At 40.7% G+C, this 16,417-nt stretch overlaps 2 protein-coding genes and 1 long non-coding RNA gene across 9 annotated transcripts; 1 reads left to right on the top strand and 2 right to left on the bottom strand.

Moving 5' to 3' along the window:
- The first annotated feature begins 68 nt into the window (after nucleotides 1–68).
- tlk1a (tousled-like kinase 1a) lies at nucleotides 69–8,799 on the top strand. Of its 5 annotated transcripts, none has more exons than XM_011489773.4 (21): nucleotides 69–256; nucleotides 3,071–3,192; nucleotides 3,307–3,378; nucleotides 3,865–3,940; nucleotides 4,028–4,071; nucleotides 4,209–4,304; nucleotides 4,376–4,462; nucleotides 4,551–4,643; nucleotides 4,794–4,904; nucleotides 4,996–5,132; nucleotides 5,545–5,733; nucleotides 5,911–5,977; nucleotides 6,143–6,240; nucleotides 6,440–6,521; nucleotides 6,598–6,689; nucleotides 6,782–6,871; nucleotides 6,956–7,125; nucleotides 7,206–7,341; nucleotides 7,456–7,567; nucleotides 7,642–7,749; nucleotides 7,833–8,799. In XM_011489773.4, the coding sequence occupies exons 2-21, from the start codon at nucleotides 3,076–3,078 to the stop codon at nucleotides 8,001–8,003; spliced, it is 2,148 nt and encodes a 715-aa protein (XP_011488075.1). In that variant the 5' UTR covers nucleotides 69–256; nucleotides 3,071–3,075; the 3' UTR covers nucleotides 8,004–8,799. The 5 variants fall into 5 exon arrangements, with proteins under 5 accessions (XP_011488075.1, XP_020568904.1, XP_004081799.1 ...); XM_020713245.3 differs by having other exon boundaries at nucleotides 77–246; XM_004081751.5 differs by lacking the exon at nucleotides 69–256 and adding an exon at nucleotides 391–540.
- Nucleotides 259–1,650, bottom strand: LOC110017427 (uncharacterized). Of its 3 annotated transcripts, XR_013652632.1 has the most exons (4): nucleotides 962–1,093; nucleotides 817–871; nucleotides 515–601; nucleotides 259–398 (listed from the first exon to the last, which is right to left on the bottom strand). It is a non-coding gene; the product is annotated as an uncharacterized LOC110017427 (long non-coding RNA). The 3 variants fall into 3 exon arrangements; XR_013652631.1 differs by lacking the exons at nucleotides 259–398; nucleotides 962–1,093 and adding an exon at nucleotides 1,554–1,650 and having other exon boundaries at nucleotides 467–601; XR_013652630.1 differs by lacking the exon at nucleotides 259–398 and having other exon boundaries at nucleotides 467–601.
- Nucleotides 8,800–9,490: 691 nt separating the features above from the next.
- On the bottom strand, nucleotides 9,491–16,127 carry LOC101159394 (Golgi reassembly-stacking protein 2). The gene is made up of 9 exons (XM_004081750.5): nucleotides 15,649–16,127; nucleotides 13,892–13,972; nucleotides 13,589–13,792; nucleotides 13,422–13,508; nucleotides 13,212–13,342; nucleotides 11,252–11,378; nucleotides 11,025–11,154; nucleotides 10,682–10,774; nucleotides 9,491–10,067 (listed from the first exon to the last, which is right to left on the bottom strand). Exons 1-9 carry the CDS (start codon nucleotides 15,709–15,711, stop codon nucleotides 9,862–9,864), a joined length of 1,122 nt encoding a protein of 373 aa, XP_004081798.1. The 5' UTR covers nucleotides 15,712–16,127; the 3' UTR covers nucleotides 9,491–9,861.
- Nucleotides 16,128–16,417: the final 290 nt, after the last annotated feature.

The following is a 16,417-nucleotide window of genomic DNA, read 5'->3' as shown; positions in this document are numbered from 1 at the left end:
GTTATTTTTTAGTATCATCTCAATAACTCTTTCCTTGTCAGACGTCTTATTACATACTTTCCCATCATAGTACAGCAAGGCGAGCTAAACATGGAAGCTACCGTCAGTCAGTCATGATTTCTGCACGCTGTCAGCCGTTTAAAAACACAAACGAATCGCCCTCGCGATAAGAATTTGCACACGCTGCGTGACGTGACACGGGCAACCACTTGAAGACGGAGCCCTGGACCTCGGAGCCGTGCTGAGGTGTGAAGAGGTTTGTCCTCCCCAAAATAACAAGAATTGTGCATTTTAGTTCGGTGGCCGACGCCGCGTGCGCGTCGCCACTAGTCAAACGGCACACCGGTCGGAATGTTCTCCCCGTCCGCGTGAGCAGTTGACGGCGCGTGCGGTCGTACCTACAAACAAAAAGTAGCTTGATGAGTATCCAAAGTAGTGGAAGTTTGGAGGGGACGCCATCTTTGGTCCCTGCTCTCCACGTCCCCAACACGGACTGTATCTTCCGACAGCATACCGCGGTGGTGGTGAAGCTTTAGAAAGGTATCGTAGAATGATTTTGAACCGCTCGTCCGGCCTCCACTCGGTCCTGTCGGGCAGTTAGCTGAAAGTATGGGGAGAAATAACACCAAAATATCGAGCAAATCTCGGTGGCGAAAGCTGTTTTGCTAGCTAACGTTACAGTAACTCGTCAGCTCCAAAGTCCATTGAGGCTGTTTGGCTAGTTGGTAGCAGCAGCGAAGTCAGGACCATGTTTCAGTGCCCAGGCCAGTGCAGTAACCTTAGGACAAATACGCGCATGATGGCGATAAATCTTACCAGAGGTGTGTTAACGTTGCAATCGGCGCATCCCTCCGTTAACTGCATGCGGCCGCTATGGATGCAAATAGCTTGTTAAAAAGTCAGTAGAAATGCAGGTAGAAACAGTCCATTTGATTTTAATTTGGACGTGTGTGCAGCATACTCGTAGCAGTCCTTTGTGTGTTGATTGTGTTGTTTACCTCGCATCACTACATTATTATGTGCAGGGATGAGAGTTTCTATCATGTTATCGGTGCAGACAGGCCTCTACACATACATTTATGGGTAAAACTCCCCAAACAATAATTCAGATTTCTGGAGTGTGTCATGTTGCTGGAGGTGCCATTTTAGTGGGTGCCTTGCCTATCATTGCTTGACCTCATCTCTTTAAATCTGTGAGCAAAGCTGTTTGTGGAGATGCCCCCCACCACCCACCCCAACAAACCCGATGGGACACCAAGGGGTTTCCATCCGTTAGGACATCAGCAGCATGCTATCCAACACGACAGTGAATACAGTTATCACTTCATCGCCTGTCAGTAGTTCTCGCTGCTGTAATGGATGATTTCCCTTGGCTTTAACTGCTGATGTGGCTTCTCCATCTCCTTTGTATTGTCAGCTTGTCATTCTCTGATTGACAAGTGACGGTGGTCTCCATCAGCACGCCACTTGTAATTAGGATATACACTGCATAACTTGTCTACCATTCAGTTTAAGTTGTCAGTCGGGTAACACGATGTTAATACTTCACCCACAAATTGTTTTGTTGTTGTTGTTGTTGACAGACTTGAGTGTCTGCCAGAAGCAGGTGGTCACTTTGCTGAGCAGCATGGAGTTAAAATGACAGCCAGAGGTGTAAGGGTTCAACCACTAGCTAGTGCAGGGGCTTGAAAAAGGGTAAGTTATGCACTGAGGCCCTGGTGTTTGAAACACAAGCAAACCCTTGAGAAGCAGCACATTACTCCTGTCCATATGCTGAGTGGAGCTGGCACCAGCATCCTGAGTGAAATGGATAGTGTTGTTATGGATTCACGTTAGCAAGAACAAGATGGTACTGAAAAAGCAACAAGGGGGTATTTGTTATTAAACTACAGCTGGTCTGAGCATTTGAATGAGTTGGGTTCTTTTTTAATGAAGATGTATGAAACTCATTAGACCTGGTGTTCAGGAAGGGTAAAGATATCTTTTATGGTTCTATAGAAATCGAGTAAAGCACTTAAGTTGTGTTATGTTTTAATATTGAGTTGATATAATTAGAAGAATTTTGTTTATTCCTAATGTATTGCTTGTCATGGCAAAAATGTGAGGAGTATTTCTGTTAAAGATAACTACAGTATGTTCCAAATGTGATTGGAAGTAACTGACTGTTTGCGCTAAAAAGCAAAGTAGATCCATTTAACTCCTTTGTAGGTTGACTTGTTGCCCTATTTAGCTAGTCGGTTAAAACTATCAAACAAATAAACAAATCGATTAATTTATTTTCATTTACAGATAAACATTAAAGTAAATCCCTGTAGTTTTGATTAGGAAGTATTAGCAAGTGTTTTATTTGTTTTTACACATATGGAGATAAAAATATTTCTGGAGCTGGATTTCCTCTTAAGATGGGGATGTTTCTTTTACTAATTCTGTGTGAAATTGTTTAAAAAAATACTGCATTTGATATTTTTGAGTGGAATGGACTATGATATATGTAGTTGAACCCAAACATCTTTTAGGTAAATAGTAGAACTTGTGATTTCATTGTCTCAAAATGTGAGTGGAATCATATTTTTGAAGTAGTTTGCAGGTATGCAAGTGGCTGGCTGTGGAAAAAAATCAGTTTTGTGTGAAACTAGACCTTTGTGTTTGTAAAAACAAAGCTAATCCTCAGAGCTAGCATACTGTGCTCCAGCTCTAGCCTTTGAAAAGCAGCGTCCCTCTGCAGCACAGCGTCAGGCACCTCGGAGTCTGCAGCAGCCATGAAGTTGATGGAGCTCCTTTGTCATTCCTGCAGGAGAACAGTATTCAACATCGCCTAGCAATTGTAAACATACTTTCTTCTAGACCCTTGATGTTGGAGAAGAAAAGTCTCTGACTTATGAATGCTGGCTACAGTTTGATTCATGTATAAAAATATGTTAAAGAATTGAATCAGCTTTTATAGAAAAGCAAGTTTAAACTGGAATAAACAGAGCTAAATAGTAAATGTTTAAACTCTCCTTGCAAAGCTTTAATCAATCTCATCCTTGTGTCACTAAAACATATTTTGAATTGTTGATAATCCATCCAGGCACCATGGAGGAGCTTCACAGCCTGGACCCCAGGAGACAGGAGCTGCTGGAAGCACGTTTTATGGGTGGGGTTGGTGGCAGCACTGGGGGCAGCACCTGCAGCACAAGTGCAGGTACCAAAGTAAGTATGAATAAAGCAACTTCAACATCTTCTATATGCTTATATTATTGATTGTTGACATTAATTCTGCTGCTTCCCATTATAGAACGTGAATAATATCTTGTTTTCCTCCAGGGATTGACCAATAATGAATGTTCAAATCAGAGCTTTGGAAGTCTAGGATCCTCCAGTGATAAGGAGTTAGAGGTAAATCTCCAAATCTTTGCTTTTGATTAGAAGCCTTTTGACAGTTTCATCAAACAAACTATCCTGTCTTTCTAAACAAACATGATTGCTTCATTATTTTTTCTTTTGTGAAATAAAGTCTTGGTTATGTGCAGCATTTGTCTGCAGGGTCAAAGATGAGAGCATTTAAAGGTAATATTGTTTCAAATTTGAAACATTTGCCAAAAGTATTGATTTAAAAAAAATAAGACATAATAATAAAAAAATTATATTTTGGTAAGCTAAAACTTTAGTGAAGCCTTTGCTTTAAACCTCTTACTTCTTTGCTAAATGGGGGAAGCTTTTTGACGCCTGCTGAGATCAAATGTTTAGAGGAAAAATATTAGAATAGATAACGGTGCTGCATTCGAAGCAGATTTCTAGAACAACATGGTTCCTGTGTCCCGGATAGAGCAGCAGCCCAATGTTTGATGAATGTTCAGAATCCCTTTGTTGTGTCTTTTTCAGACTCCGGAGAAAAAACAGTCTGAAGGAGCCAGAGGCAGAAAAAGGAAACCTGAGATCCAGTCAGAGAGCAGCCAAGGTAAATGTCTGACTGTTTGTAACTCTTGTTTCATACAGTGTTACATGATTTAAATGTACATTTTTCTCTTTCTTTTGCTTGTAATAGGAAAGTCAGGTGTCCGAGGACCCAAAATAAGCGATTATTTTGATGTAAGTTTTTCTAAATGAAAGGAAGATGTGCTTGATGTTGTGAAAGTCTGAAGCATATTTATCAGATGTTTGTAAGGTTTAAAGGTAGGTATTGTGCTGGTAAATGTTAGACACTTTTTGTTGTTTTCCTCTTCCAGTTCCAGGGGGGAAATGGCTCCAGTCCAGTGAGAGGTCTCCCTTTAGTGCTGCGCTCACCCCAGAACTCACATTCCCTCTCTGCTCAGGGCACCGCTGTGAGTTAGACCTAGACTCCTGTTCTCTGCTTCTCCTTTTTCTGGGTCTTAATAAAATGCTCCTCTTGCAGGTTAGACAAAATTGTTCATCTCCCACCTGTCTGTCGTTTGGGGACCACATCATGCATCCAAAGCATCTAGCAGCCAAATTTGTCCAGGTGATGCATAACTATATATACTATGATACAAGTTTTGATAATTTGAGTCTTGAGTTGTTAAAAGCTCTTTTTTTCCCCTCTCCTTTAGACGGACCTTACAATGTTGAAACTGGCTGCTCTTGAAAGCACTAAGAATCTAGACCTTGAGAAAAAAGAGGGCAGAATAGATGACTTACTAAGGGTGAGAAAATAATTCTGTTTTCATACCACCAGATTAGACCACCTGTAAACAAATTTCAAATCAAGGTCGATTGTTGTTTTCTTCTTCTTTTTTTAGATTTATCAAGTGTAGTATTCTTTGTGGGTTGACTGATTTTTCTTTTCTGTCTAGGCAAACTGTGATCTCAGGAGGCAGATAGATGAGCAACAAAAATTACTTGAAAAGTATAAGGAACGTTTGAATAAGTGCATCACCATGAGCAAGAAGTTGCTTATAGAGAAGGTAAGCATCTCAACCCCTTTTTCCTTTTAACCATAAATGTGTGCCTCAGTGTTGCACCGTGCAAAGATGTATCTATGTTTATATTTTTTAGAGCACACAGGAGAAGCAGGCCTGTCGAGAGAAGAGCATGCAGGACAGACTACGTTTAGGCCATTTCACTACAGTGAGACATGGAGCCTCATTCACAGAGCAGTGGACCGACGGCTACGCCTTTCAAAAAATTGTCAAGTGAGGACATTTTTACGACTGGGTGCAAAAATGATTTTAGAGATTGTAAACGTTGATGGAGTTGACTATTGGCCACATGAACTGGTACAGACAGGTTTAGGCTCCTGTCACTAAGCCAATGCTGAACTGTAATCCTGCCTGTGGACCACAAGGATATGCACTTCTAATTTTAAATGAATAACAAGTAGTTTTTTATAAACTTGACACACTTTTTGTATTTTACCCATTTTTTTAACCAAAAAAACCACTGCATAAATGTAATTACAGGTATTTAATCCTCCCCACAAACATAGGCTGAACTACTTTATACCTCAAGGATTAAAAGTACCCAACCAGTTAGGATGAATATTGGTGTTGTAGATGAATTTAAAGACTAGTTGTTTTATTCCTGGATTTATTTTTTCTTTGGCAGGCAGCAAGAGTGGATAAACCAACAGAGAGAAGACATTGAAAGGCAAAGAAAACTTCTTGCCAAGAGGAAGCCTCCATCTTCCAGCAGCTCCCAAGCACCAGCCACAAACTCTGAGTCTAAACAACGCAAAACCAAGGCTGTGAACGGAGCGGAAAGCGATCCCTTTCTGAAACCCAGTCTACCTCAACTGTAAGTTCTGGCTGGCGCGCCTGTTGAATCAGCATTTCGTTAACCAGGAAAGCACATAAAATTTAGGGACTTTTGATCTTAATCCAGCTGCCCGTGTGGGCATGAACATTGATGATGACATGCACCAAATGTTGTAGTTGTAAGCTAAAGTTTTGCTAAATTTGTCTCTTTGGTAAGGCTGACACTGGCAGAGTACCACGAACAGGAAGAGATCTTCAAACTGCGACTGGGACACCTGAAGAAGGTTGGTTTCATCACTTCAATCTTTAAAAAGATAAATACAACCTAGCTTTGCATCAAGTCAGTCCTTAATATTTCCTTCAGAGCTGCTCGTCTCTGTACAAGAATGGCTTTTTATGTATTTATCACTCTGATGTTCCATTGATTTATGTTCCTAAACCGTTTACAGGAAGAAGCTGAGATCCAGGCAGAACTGGAGCGTTTAGAGAGGGTCCGCAACCTTCACATTAGGGAGCTGAAGAGAATAAATAATGAAGACAGCTCCCAGTGAGTATGAATACATTTCTTTGACCGATGCTGCATTTAAGTTGGAACATGATGTCTTCTTCTTTTCCAATTCATCCGTCAGACTAAGATTAAATTACAGTTTGGCCATCTGTTAACCTGCCTGTTGCTAAAATGCAAAGCTAATGATGAATAGTTTGCCATTCAAGATGTGAAATTAATTTTGTTTTTCCTTCTGGAGATTCAAAGATCATCCAACACTGAATGAACGGTATCTGCTCCTGCACCTTTTAGGCAGAGGCGGCTTTAGTGAAGTTTACAAGGTGAGTTATGGGGGGAAAAGTGTAACTTTTTCTGGATTGAGTGAAAAAGCGAACTTTTTTTTTTGTATTTGCACAGGCCTTTGACTTGATTGAGCAGCGATATGCTGCAGTGAAAATTCACCAACTCAACAAGAACTGGAGAGAAGAAAAGAAAGAGAACTATCACAAGTATGTGAACAGTAAAACTGCAAATTTATGGTTCCACCTGCACCTTTATCCTCCTTTGGCGGATGATGGAACAAATATTGTCCCTTCCACAGGCACGCATGTCGAGAGTACAGAATACACAAGGAGCTGGACCACCCCCGGATCGTAAAACTTTACGACTACTTCTCATTGGACACAGACACGTCAGTTTCAGGGTTTCAATTCTGTCTTTCACTTTCTACACAGAAGGTACTCAGTATTTACGACCGTATCTGTTCATCGTCCAGGTTTTGCACTGTGATGGAGTTTTGCGAAGGGAACGACTTGGATTTCTACTTGAAGCAGCATAAGCTAATGTCAGAGAAAGAGGCGCGCTCCATCGTCATGCAGATAGTGAACGCGCTCAAATACCTAAATGAAATCAAACCGCCTATTATACATTATGACCTTAAACCAGGTAAGTGTGCCCCTCTGGATGACAAATGTCTGTAAACAATCCCAACTTTACCACAGAGTTTAATGTCGATTGATTTCAAGGGAACATCCTGTTGGTGGACGGCACAGCCTGTGGAGAAATTAAAATCACTGACTTTGGTCTTTCTAAAATCATGGATGACGACAACTATGGAGTAGATGGAATGGATCTGACATCGCAGGGTGCAGGAACCTATTGGTGAGAAGGAATACTTCAGACAGTGAAACATCCCACCGATTGTTGCAAAGAAAGAAAGCTGTGACACTTGATGGTGAAAAGTAACAGACTCTAAAGGTATTCTTCTGCCATCAGGTACCTGCCACCTGAATGTTTTGTGGTTGGTAAAGAACCTCCCAAAATCTCCAATAAGGTGGATGTGTGGTCAGTGGGCATCATTTTTTTCCAGTGTCTGTATGGAAGGAAAGTAAGTAGAAGAGCATTTTCAGTGCAGCTCTTTGTTTTATGCAATACAAACTCAAATACTTCCTGTTTCTTCAGCCTTTTGGTCACAACCAGTCACAGCAGGACATTCTGCAGGAGAACACCATCCTCAAAGCTACAGAGGTCCAGTTCCCTGTGAAGCCCGTCGTTAGCAATGAAGCAAAGGTGAAGCAGCGTCTCTGATAAACGGCGGTGTTTTCATCATCTGGGTAGTTTTTAAATACTGCTTGATCCTCCTCCTACTGTAGGCCTTCATCAGAAGGTGCTTGGCGTACAGAAAGGAGGACCGGAGCGATGTTCACCAGCTGGGAAGTGACCTCTACCTGCTCCCTCACATACGAAGATCAAGTTCGTCTGGGAATCTACAGATGAGCGCGGCGGGCTCGGGGCTAGCTCCCCCCAGCATCATCTCAAACTGACTTTTGTTAAAACAGCAGACTGAGGCTTGGACTTGAAGAAAAGGAAGAACCAGCAAGCGAAGGAAAAGTACCACAGAACTTTCTATTGACCTCCTGACCTGTACCAAGCTCTGCTTGTGTAAGAGGGCTTCAACAACCGACGGACAGTGAAGGGACGTTTTAAGGACATGGAGAAATGGATCGTTCTAAGGGTCCGACGAAAGCACTGAAACAGACTATGTACCATGAAGGAAATGTGATTGGACGTTGTGTCAGATGGATAAAGCCTTAAAGGGCCGAAGGGAGATTCAGGAGCCGACAATTTAGATGAAATATTTCCTCCAGGACGCAAATGACTCCGCTGCTAGACGTGAATTTACTGTGAGAAGACCGTTAAGTAGAACTGCAAAGATTTTTTTTTTTTTTTTTCCCCTCCTTGATTTGGATAACTTCTGTTTTCCCCACAAACCTTAGGATTCAATTTTTAGCCATGGCAAACATAATGTGTAGCATACAGGTAGGGTGGAGCAGCATACTTAATGCACAAAGTAACCAAATGTAGAAAAAATGATGTATAAAAACCCTATGCAGGAATAATATTGATCAATTGGAAAGTGCACATGCTGTATAGATGAATTTTCAAATTCTGAGCTGCAGCATTGATCTGTTCAAAGATTTAAATGTTTCCCAACACATTTGGAGTGGTCTCATTGTGGTGCTTATTTGAATTTTGGTTTGGGAGGAGGAGGTGGTTCTGTTCCATTTTGCGTTGAAATTACAGTTCTAAGAGATTAAAAATGCCAAGAAACACCCTCCACACGGACTGATATTTCAGTTGAAATGTAGTTTTAAAATGCAAGCATTTATATTCTCAGAGTTTAAGTGGAGATCTTTGGTCATGTGATTCTATTAACACACAAACTGGAGCCGGCCATCTTTGTTGTTACACGGTCATCCTGGTAAAACTGAAGTCTCAACAGCATGCATTTTATGCGACTGTTCCAACTGCACCAAAAATGGCAGCATAGTAAAAATTAGAATGTACTATCTTACAAGAATTGAGTCAATTTTAGCTGGAAAAAAAAGCAAATCCATTATTTATCTTTGAGAAATGTACAGTGTGGCTGTTCTAGTCACATGTAATAAACTGCAGTTGCAAGTTCGAGTTGCTTTACATATTTGGCAAAAATGACATGCAGCAAAGTAACCCAAATTTAAGAGTTTTTTTTCTTTTTACACTAGTTCTGTATATTAAGGAGACCTTTGCATTCACAGGCATGTTTGCTGATGATCAGCTTGGCTCTCCTCTGTCTTATTCTGCTTTAATCTTCAATTCACACAGTTTGCATAATTCTGGGTTGAATTTTAAGACCCTACTTGCTCCCTTCAGGCGCACATTCTAGAAATTCCACGACAAACTGAACTAAAGTATTCTCAGGTTGCAGTGACCCCTGCTGGCTTGCCGTGCTACTACAAAAATGACCACAAATGACAAAGAGGACAAGACATAACATACTCATGTAATCATTATTGCACTTTACATTTTCCTGTAGAAACCAACGGTCTTCAGTAGTTTATTATAGTGCAGTGACCAAGTTCAAGTTTTACTTTTCTCAATCCGAACTTTGAACAGATCAACCCTCAAGATGAAATGATGCTGACTTTCTGTTATGAAAAGGATTCAAAGTTGTGCCTTTTTTGTTTTGTTTTTGTAGCTCAGGTACATTAGACCTCTGTTTTAAAAACTGCCCTGGGTTTCACTTTGAGTTGTTGAGCTATTTCATTCCAACAGCCTCCAGGAATGCAGGCGGAGTGAGCTGAGCCTGCTTCCGCTGCTGAAAACGTGAGAGCCAGGTGGGGGTCGGTTGGTCGGACTGTGCTAAGAGGAGTCCACGGTGATACTAATTGATCCAGATGCAGGCATCAAGGGGCTATGGGTTTGGGTCAATGAACTGTTCATATGGGCAGAGGTGGAAGCGAGTGCTGCCAAGGACTCTGTGTTGGCAGGAACAGCACACACAAAGTCAGAAGGAAGCAGACCCTTGCTGCAGACTGCACCTGCCATGCTGGGAGGAGGCGAAAGACCTGCAGGGAGCAGAATAAAACACTGCATGTTACAAATGCATTTGGAGGCTTTGCTTGGTTGACCTTAGAATTTAAGATCTTTGGGGTTCTACAAATCAGAGCTGCTGTTTTTTTGCTGAAACTCCATCAAAAAAACAAACCAAATACTGTAGAATGAAGGAGCTGCATCAAACCCTAATGCACCAGCAGGTTGAAGGATGGAAATATTTACAGACAGGCTCACTTTGGAAGATTTAGGAAATCAATGAAGGAATTAAAAGTCATTTTGGTAAATGTATGATGGAAATGAAGACGACAAATGCCACAATTTTTAGTCTTCTAACCAGTTATGGCAGATCAACTTGAGCACAAATTGATACTGAAAGCATTTCTTTCAGCTGAAATACAGCAGCTATTCAGTGAAGAAAAAAATCCACAAAGACTCATACATTTACTTTTAAAAAGAACAATATTGTCTGTAGATGAATTCTCCTCAACAGTAACATTTCCTTCAAGGTTTTTTTCTATGTTTTGTTCTCCACATGGTCCAAAATAAATGAAATGTTCAAAATAGGACAAAGTTAGGACAAACCAGACCCAAAATATTTTTCACAAACAAGCCTCCTTACAGGTACCTGAATGTTGCATCCTGATTCCTGGTGGAAGTACAGGGCCCACGTTTGGCAGATGATAAAAAGATGCAAAACCTCCAGAATGAGGCATCGAGCCTAAGAATCAAGAAAGAGAAAGAGTTCTGTTTGTGTGTTCAGTGTCTTTGAGGCACCAATGTAGAAAAGTGAAGCCATTTAGTGACTTTGCAGAGCACTTTGATGATGGGAGAAGTGGAAGTAACTGCTATTATCCCATTAAAATACAGTAGTTTCATTCTGATCCTGTAAAGTTACTCAAGCCCTTTAAGGCTAAAGGTTAAACCGATATGAAAATTGCCTTCAAACACAACATATTCAGCCGTCACACCTGTTGGTAGATTTCCTCGCTCAGCGTCCAGTTTCGAGCCGACCGATAAAGTTGCAAGAGACAGCTCTAATCCAGCTGAAGCCGAAGACGACACAGCTGGAATGGTTGTAGTGACAGCAGAGAGATGGACCTGGCGATTAAGAAAAAGATCCTTAAGTGTTGTGAGAGCTGAAAACACTAATAATAACACATAATAATGATTTTTATGGTCAATCCCATAGAGTTACCTCTGAAAGGCCATCAAGAGATGCTGGAGCCACGTCAGGAGTTGGTGCAGGAAAGCCTTTCTTGCTTTCTTTGAGAGGCAGTGTGGGTATCCTGTGCAGGTAACCGAAACCAATCCCACATCCAAGGCTGCAGAGATGAAAATGGTCTCATTGAAATACTTTTATTGAACACTTCCAGTAACGTTTTTTGTGTGCTACCAAGTCTGGGAATGTCATAAAAATTGTGCAGATCTTAATAAAAGATGGCTGAAGTATAATATTCAAGCTGACTCCACTTCATTCAGTGCATCTCAGAAGTAACCTCAACTAAGTTTCCATGCAAGAATAAAGTGCATATTCTGATTTCATGCGTTTATGTTTATTTATATTCTGTTTTTGTTTGTGTACTTGTGAGGGCATTTTGAATATTATGGTAACAGCAGAGGATAAAGTCAGAAATGTCTCGCATCCAGTCAGGAAAACAGGCGTCGTCCTGTTTGTGCATATGACGTTTATACCCAAATGAGTAAAACAAACATATTTCAGACCCTCTGTCAGGGCCATTCATGTCCGCATCTTCTAGGAGAATTTGAATAAAAGCTGGCATCCATGAGAAAACCAGAAAAGGGCTGCAAAAGCTTTATTCAGGAAAATGATGAAGTCATGAAACTTGAAGAAAGTTGTACTTATGTTATCTTTCCAATATGTCATTATGAATTGCCAAAATATTCTGTAAATATTTGTTCAGCACGACAATATTAGGTCATCTGGCGAGTACAGGAATTTCAGTTTAGTGTTCAAAGAAAAGAAAGGGTTCTGGAAAATGTATTTGCATTTATTGCAATAACAAGTTGTTCTTTTTCATAATCCTATAGATGATCTAATGTCACAGTTTAGATATTTTAAACCACATTTAAACAAAAATTCTCACTTTAAAAAGGTAAATAGAATCCTAAACAGAAAATGAGTCATTTCTGTCCAGGTTGAGGCTGATGTCCGTGTTTGATGTCATTACAAAAAAGGAATTAATTGGCCTATGGTCCCTGCAATGGATGTTTAAAAATAGATAGATAGGTTGTAATATTCCTTAATGTTCCATATAGAATTGGCATATTTTCAATGACCTTGTTCTAGCTAAGATGAATAGAAACAGGTCAGTGTGGGTCCTTAGGCAAGACTGCCTAACTACATAGGCACAAGGGGGCCCGGGTCTTTGTCCCTGTCCCGGTCCCCAGCCCGGATAAAATACAGGGTTTCTTAATAATCCTTGTCAAACTACCTGTGCAAATCAGTGAAAGCTGATTCGCTGTAGCGACCTTTTAGGAAATGTGATGAAAGGTGAACAACATAAAACCTCTACAATCTACATTCCATTTATGTCAGAAAAATTAAGTTTAGTGACTAAATTACCCAACATAAACAAAAAAATTGAAACAAGGATTTACTTTTAGGAGTTTGAAACGTTAGCATGTTTATAATAACAACAATTATTTTCAGAAAAGAGGTGGAGTTACATTTAGCATTTGACTCCAACCCTAAAAACAATGTACTTCGAACAATGTATAGTAAAACAGGTAAAAAAGAAAAAGGTTGTACTAATTTTGGAATTTAAAAAATGAATGTTTTAAAATTACTAAGGAAAATGATTACTAATAAGTTACTTCCGCTTGTTTTAAACACACTAAATTGACTGAATAATTGAATATTCAAAAATCATTGTATTTTTGACTAACCTTTACCTTGGACTACTTAGAAAGCCAGAGCAGTGACATGTTAGTCATGTTCTCTAAATGTAAATTATTTCTAGAAAAGGTGCCAGGGCCTTTAAACATCTGAGCAGAGAACTGATGGATTTTGGTGCACGAGTTAAATCCTAAATCCAAACTTTTTAGACGTTTTGTGATGAAGACTTACGGTAGTTAAAAAGGTTTAACAGGATAAATATTTGACACAAAGAGGTGGAATTGATGGTCTAACATACCTGCCCTTCCCGCCCCACTCAGAGTTGGGAGTGATGATCACTTCGCGACAGTTGTCTGCGTCCGTGCTGTAAACGTACATCTTTAGCTCCTTCCCTTCATGTGCTTCAATGAGGGAGAACAGATCTTCGCCCTGCTCAAGGACCAAAAACAGTAACCAGGTCAGCAAAGCTGGTGTTCTGATCTAAAAGATCAATCAGAAAGGCATTCACCTCATTCATTTCCGCGTCTGCTCCTATGATGAAGTCCACGTGAGCTCTCAAACCAGCCAGAGATGCGGGAGAGTTTGGCTCAATCTCCTGAGGTCAAACACGAGGACAACGCATCAAAGAAGGAACTTTATTCCAAAAGAAGCCTGCTGTCACACCTGCACACGCACCAAGACATGCCAAACATTTTCATTGGCTCCCTGGAAGCTGCAGAACCGAATGCTGACACCGAGAAGGCCACGGCCGCCCCACGTGGTGCTGGGCGTGACGGTGGTCTCCCTCACAGAAAGGGTCTTGCTGCTGTACAGCAGCACCTTCACAGGCCTCTCTACATTGATCTTCAGAAGCTCTTTCAGCGTGTCGTTATCCCTGTTCTGTTAGAGATCAGTTCATTCAACTCAGTCTGTGACGAACCTGCTGATTTCATCCAACCTGTAAACGAAAGACATCCAAGGTAAAAGGTACACACTCACCAGTCTGGTGTCACAAACCGAGATGATAAAATCAAAGAAAGGCTCCAATCCTGCCTGATGACCGGGGGAATTCTCCTGCACCTACAAAGTAGAGATAGTGAACTCTATTAGATATTATTTTCCATCAGTGAATAAAAAAAAAATGCAAAGGAGGACAAATTTATGCAAGTGAGAAAACACAACACCATTTAGAGTCAAAATTGTGTTAGTTTAGTTTCCTGTTTTGATTAAAATAATGTAACTATTGGAAATTATTTCTGCTGCTTCATTTCCTGGGAACTAAGCACAAATGTAAAACTCTATTCAAGTATGATGCTTAAAAGAACAAAATATCAAAAGGTTACATGTAAACATTTGACTTATTTTATTTTTTACGTGACCTAAAGGTGATCCGAATATATTTTGTTCATAATAAAATACTAAAATCCAAACATTTTTTAATGAGTTTTTTGTTTTAGGAACGTTGACTCCTTTTCCCTTTTGACTTCTCCATAAACAAGCTCATATTTTCCTAAACAACAGCTAATAAATCCATAAAGAAATAAGCCATGTATAACACGGATGAAAAGCTCAGTTGGCTGAGTGTGGGTGGGATACCAGAGTTCATTTTCCAGGGGGCGTGAAGAGCTTCATCCAGTGTGGGTCCTTAGGCAAGACTGCCTAACTACATAGGCACAAGGGGGCCCGGGTCTTTGTCCTTGTGCCGGTCCCCAGCCCGGATAAAATACAGGGTTTCTTAATAATCTTTGTCAAACTTCCTGTGCAACTCAGTAATAGCTGATTCACTGAAGCGGCCTCTGAGGAAATGTGATGAAAGGTGAACAACATAAAACGTCTAAAATCTACATTCCATTTATGTCAGAAAAATTAAGTTCAGTGACTAAATTACCCAACATAAACAGAGAGTTGCTCAATTTTAATTAAACTACATTAAAAAACCTCAAATGTAAGAAAAGTAAGTTTTACCTGAAGACTGAATATTAACTAGAATGTTAAAATATGAAGGTTTCTACGATTTGAAGCACAACATGTAAAGTTTAGAGATTTGGTTATTTTTCTCTTCCTTTGTCTAGTTTTTCCTTTTCGCTGGACTCCAAATATAATTCAAAAGAACGTTGCATTAAGAGTGAAGATTTCTTAAGAATTGTAGATTCAGAATAAATTTTATTAAAAAAGTCTGCTTTTGTGGCTTCCAGAGTCAAGATGGGAGTAAAGCATCACCTGACTGTTGTTGCAATGCATCATGGAATGAAAGTTTGACCGTTTTAATGGGAGAAAAGTCAAAAGTCTGCAGAGGATCTTCTTCCTCGAATCAAACAGGCGTTGCCAAGTAACGTCAATGTGATTTTAAAGGAACACGCCTGTCTTTCAGGTTAGTCATAGTGGCCACACCGGTTAGTCTGGCGCTGGATGCGGGGATTGTCTCTCTCTTTCTCAAATTAGAAGTAGGAATGTTTGACTAGTTTGCCAATGAGTTAAAGTAAAATGAAAATAACAATACTTAAAAAAAAAAAATCAGAATAGACGGACAATAATCCCAATCTGCGCTCTCAGCGCAGATTGGCGCACGGTCATCTGAGCTCCATCGCAGCGATGCACCAAATGACAGCTCGCGTGGACATTTGCGCTCATTCATTCTTCCAATCAATTCCGGATCCATGTGGATTCACGTTCACACATCCGTGCGTTTCCCCGAAGCATCCCTCCACGCTCGTCCGCCGCCTGCGGGACTGCAGCTCGCTCCCCCCCTGTCTCACCTTCAGGACGTGGTAGCCCTCGCTTCCTCCGCCCGGAATCTGGACGCTCGGAGAGCCCCCCATCCTTCCTTCCCTGGGTGGGGAGGGGGAGTCCGACCGGTTCGCCTGTGCAGTTTAGCCGTCGGCTCTGCGCCAAATCATGCCGAGTCTCCTGCGGTTCCTGGTTTGTCTCGGCACTTCCTGTGGCGCAACCTTCCCTCCCTCCCCGCCCGAGCTCCACAATCACGCATAAGCGCCGCACATTCTGCGGAAGCTGTTAGTCCAATTAACACCAGCCCAGCTAAATCAACGTTATAGTCACAGAAGATGTTTTTGTATTATTTCCGTAAATGTAACATAACATTTAGAAATCTGACAGTTATTGTTTTGACTCTTTGTTATAGAATTTAGTTTGTTTTGGTCTCAAGATTTTGCAACTTTTGCAGCTAATGACTGACAGAAAAGAGGAAGTCGAAGCACAGCTGAATTGTTTATTAATCGAACCTTAACCCTTGTGCTATCTTAGATGACCCCACCCTTACTTTGACGTGTTCTCCCTACCATGACAAAGGTGGATAAAGGTGGAAAGATTTCATGTAATCCACGGACACCAGTGAAGATCACAAATCAATGAAGAAAAAAGGTTCAGAGCACTCTCTAGTGGGTCTAGATGACCCAACTCCCAATGTTAAAGTGCCTAGGATGGCACAAGGGTTACATAAATTTGCCTGAACAATTAGGTTAGTCACATACGAATCTTCTCAAAAACAAGATTATTTTTCATACATTT

This window comes from Oryzias latipes, chromosome 21 (genome assembly GCF_053564925.1).
Source record: "Oryzias latipes strain Hd-rR chromosome 21, Olatipes_Hd-rR_3.1".
NCBI classification, from domain to species: domain Eukaryota; kingdom Metazoa; phylum Chordata; class Actinopteri; order Beloniformes; family Adrianichthyidae; genus Oryzias; species Oryzias latipes.
Note: the sequence above shows the minus strand (reverse complement) of the source record. Positions and strands in the feature narration are given on the sequence as shown.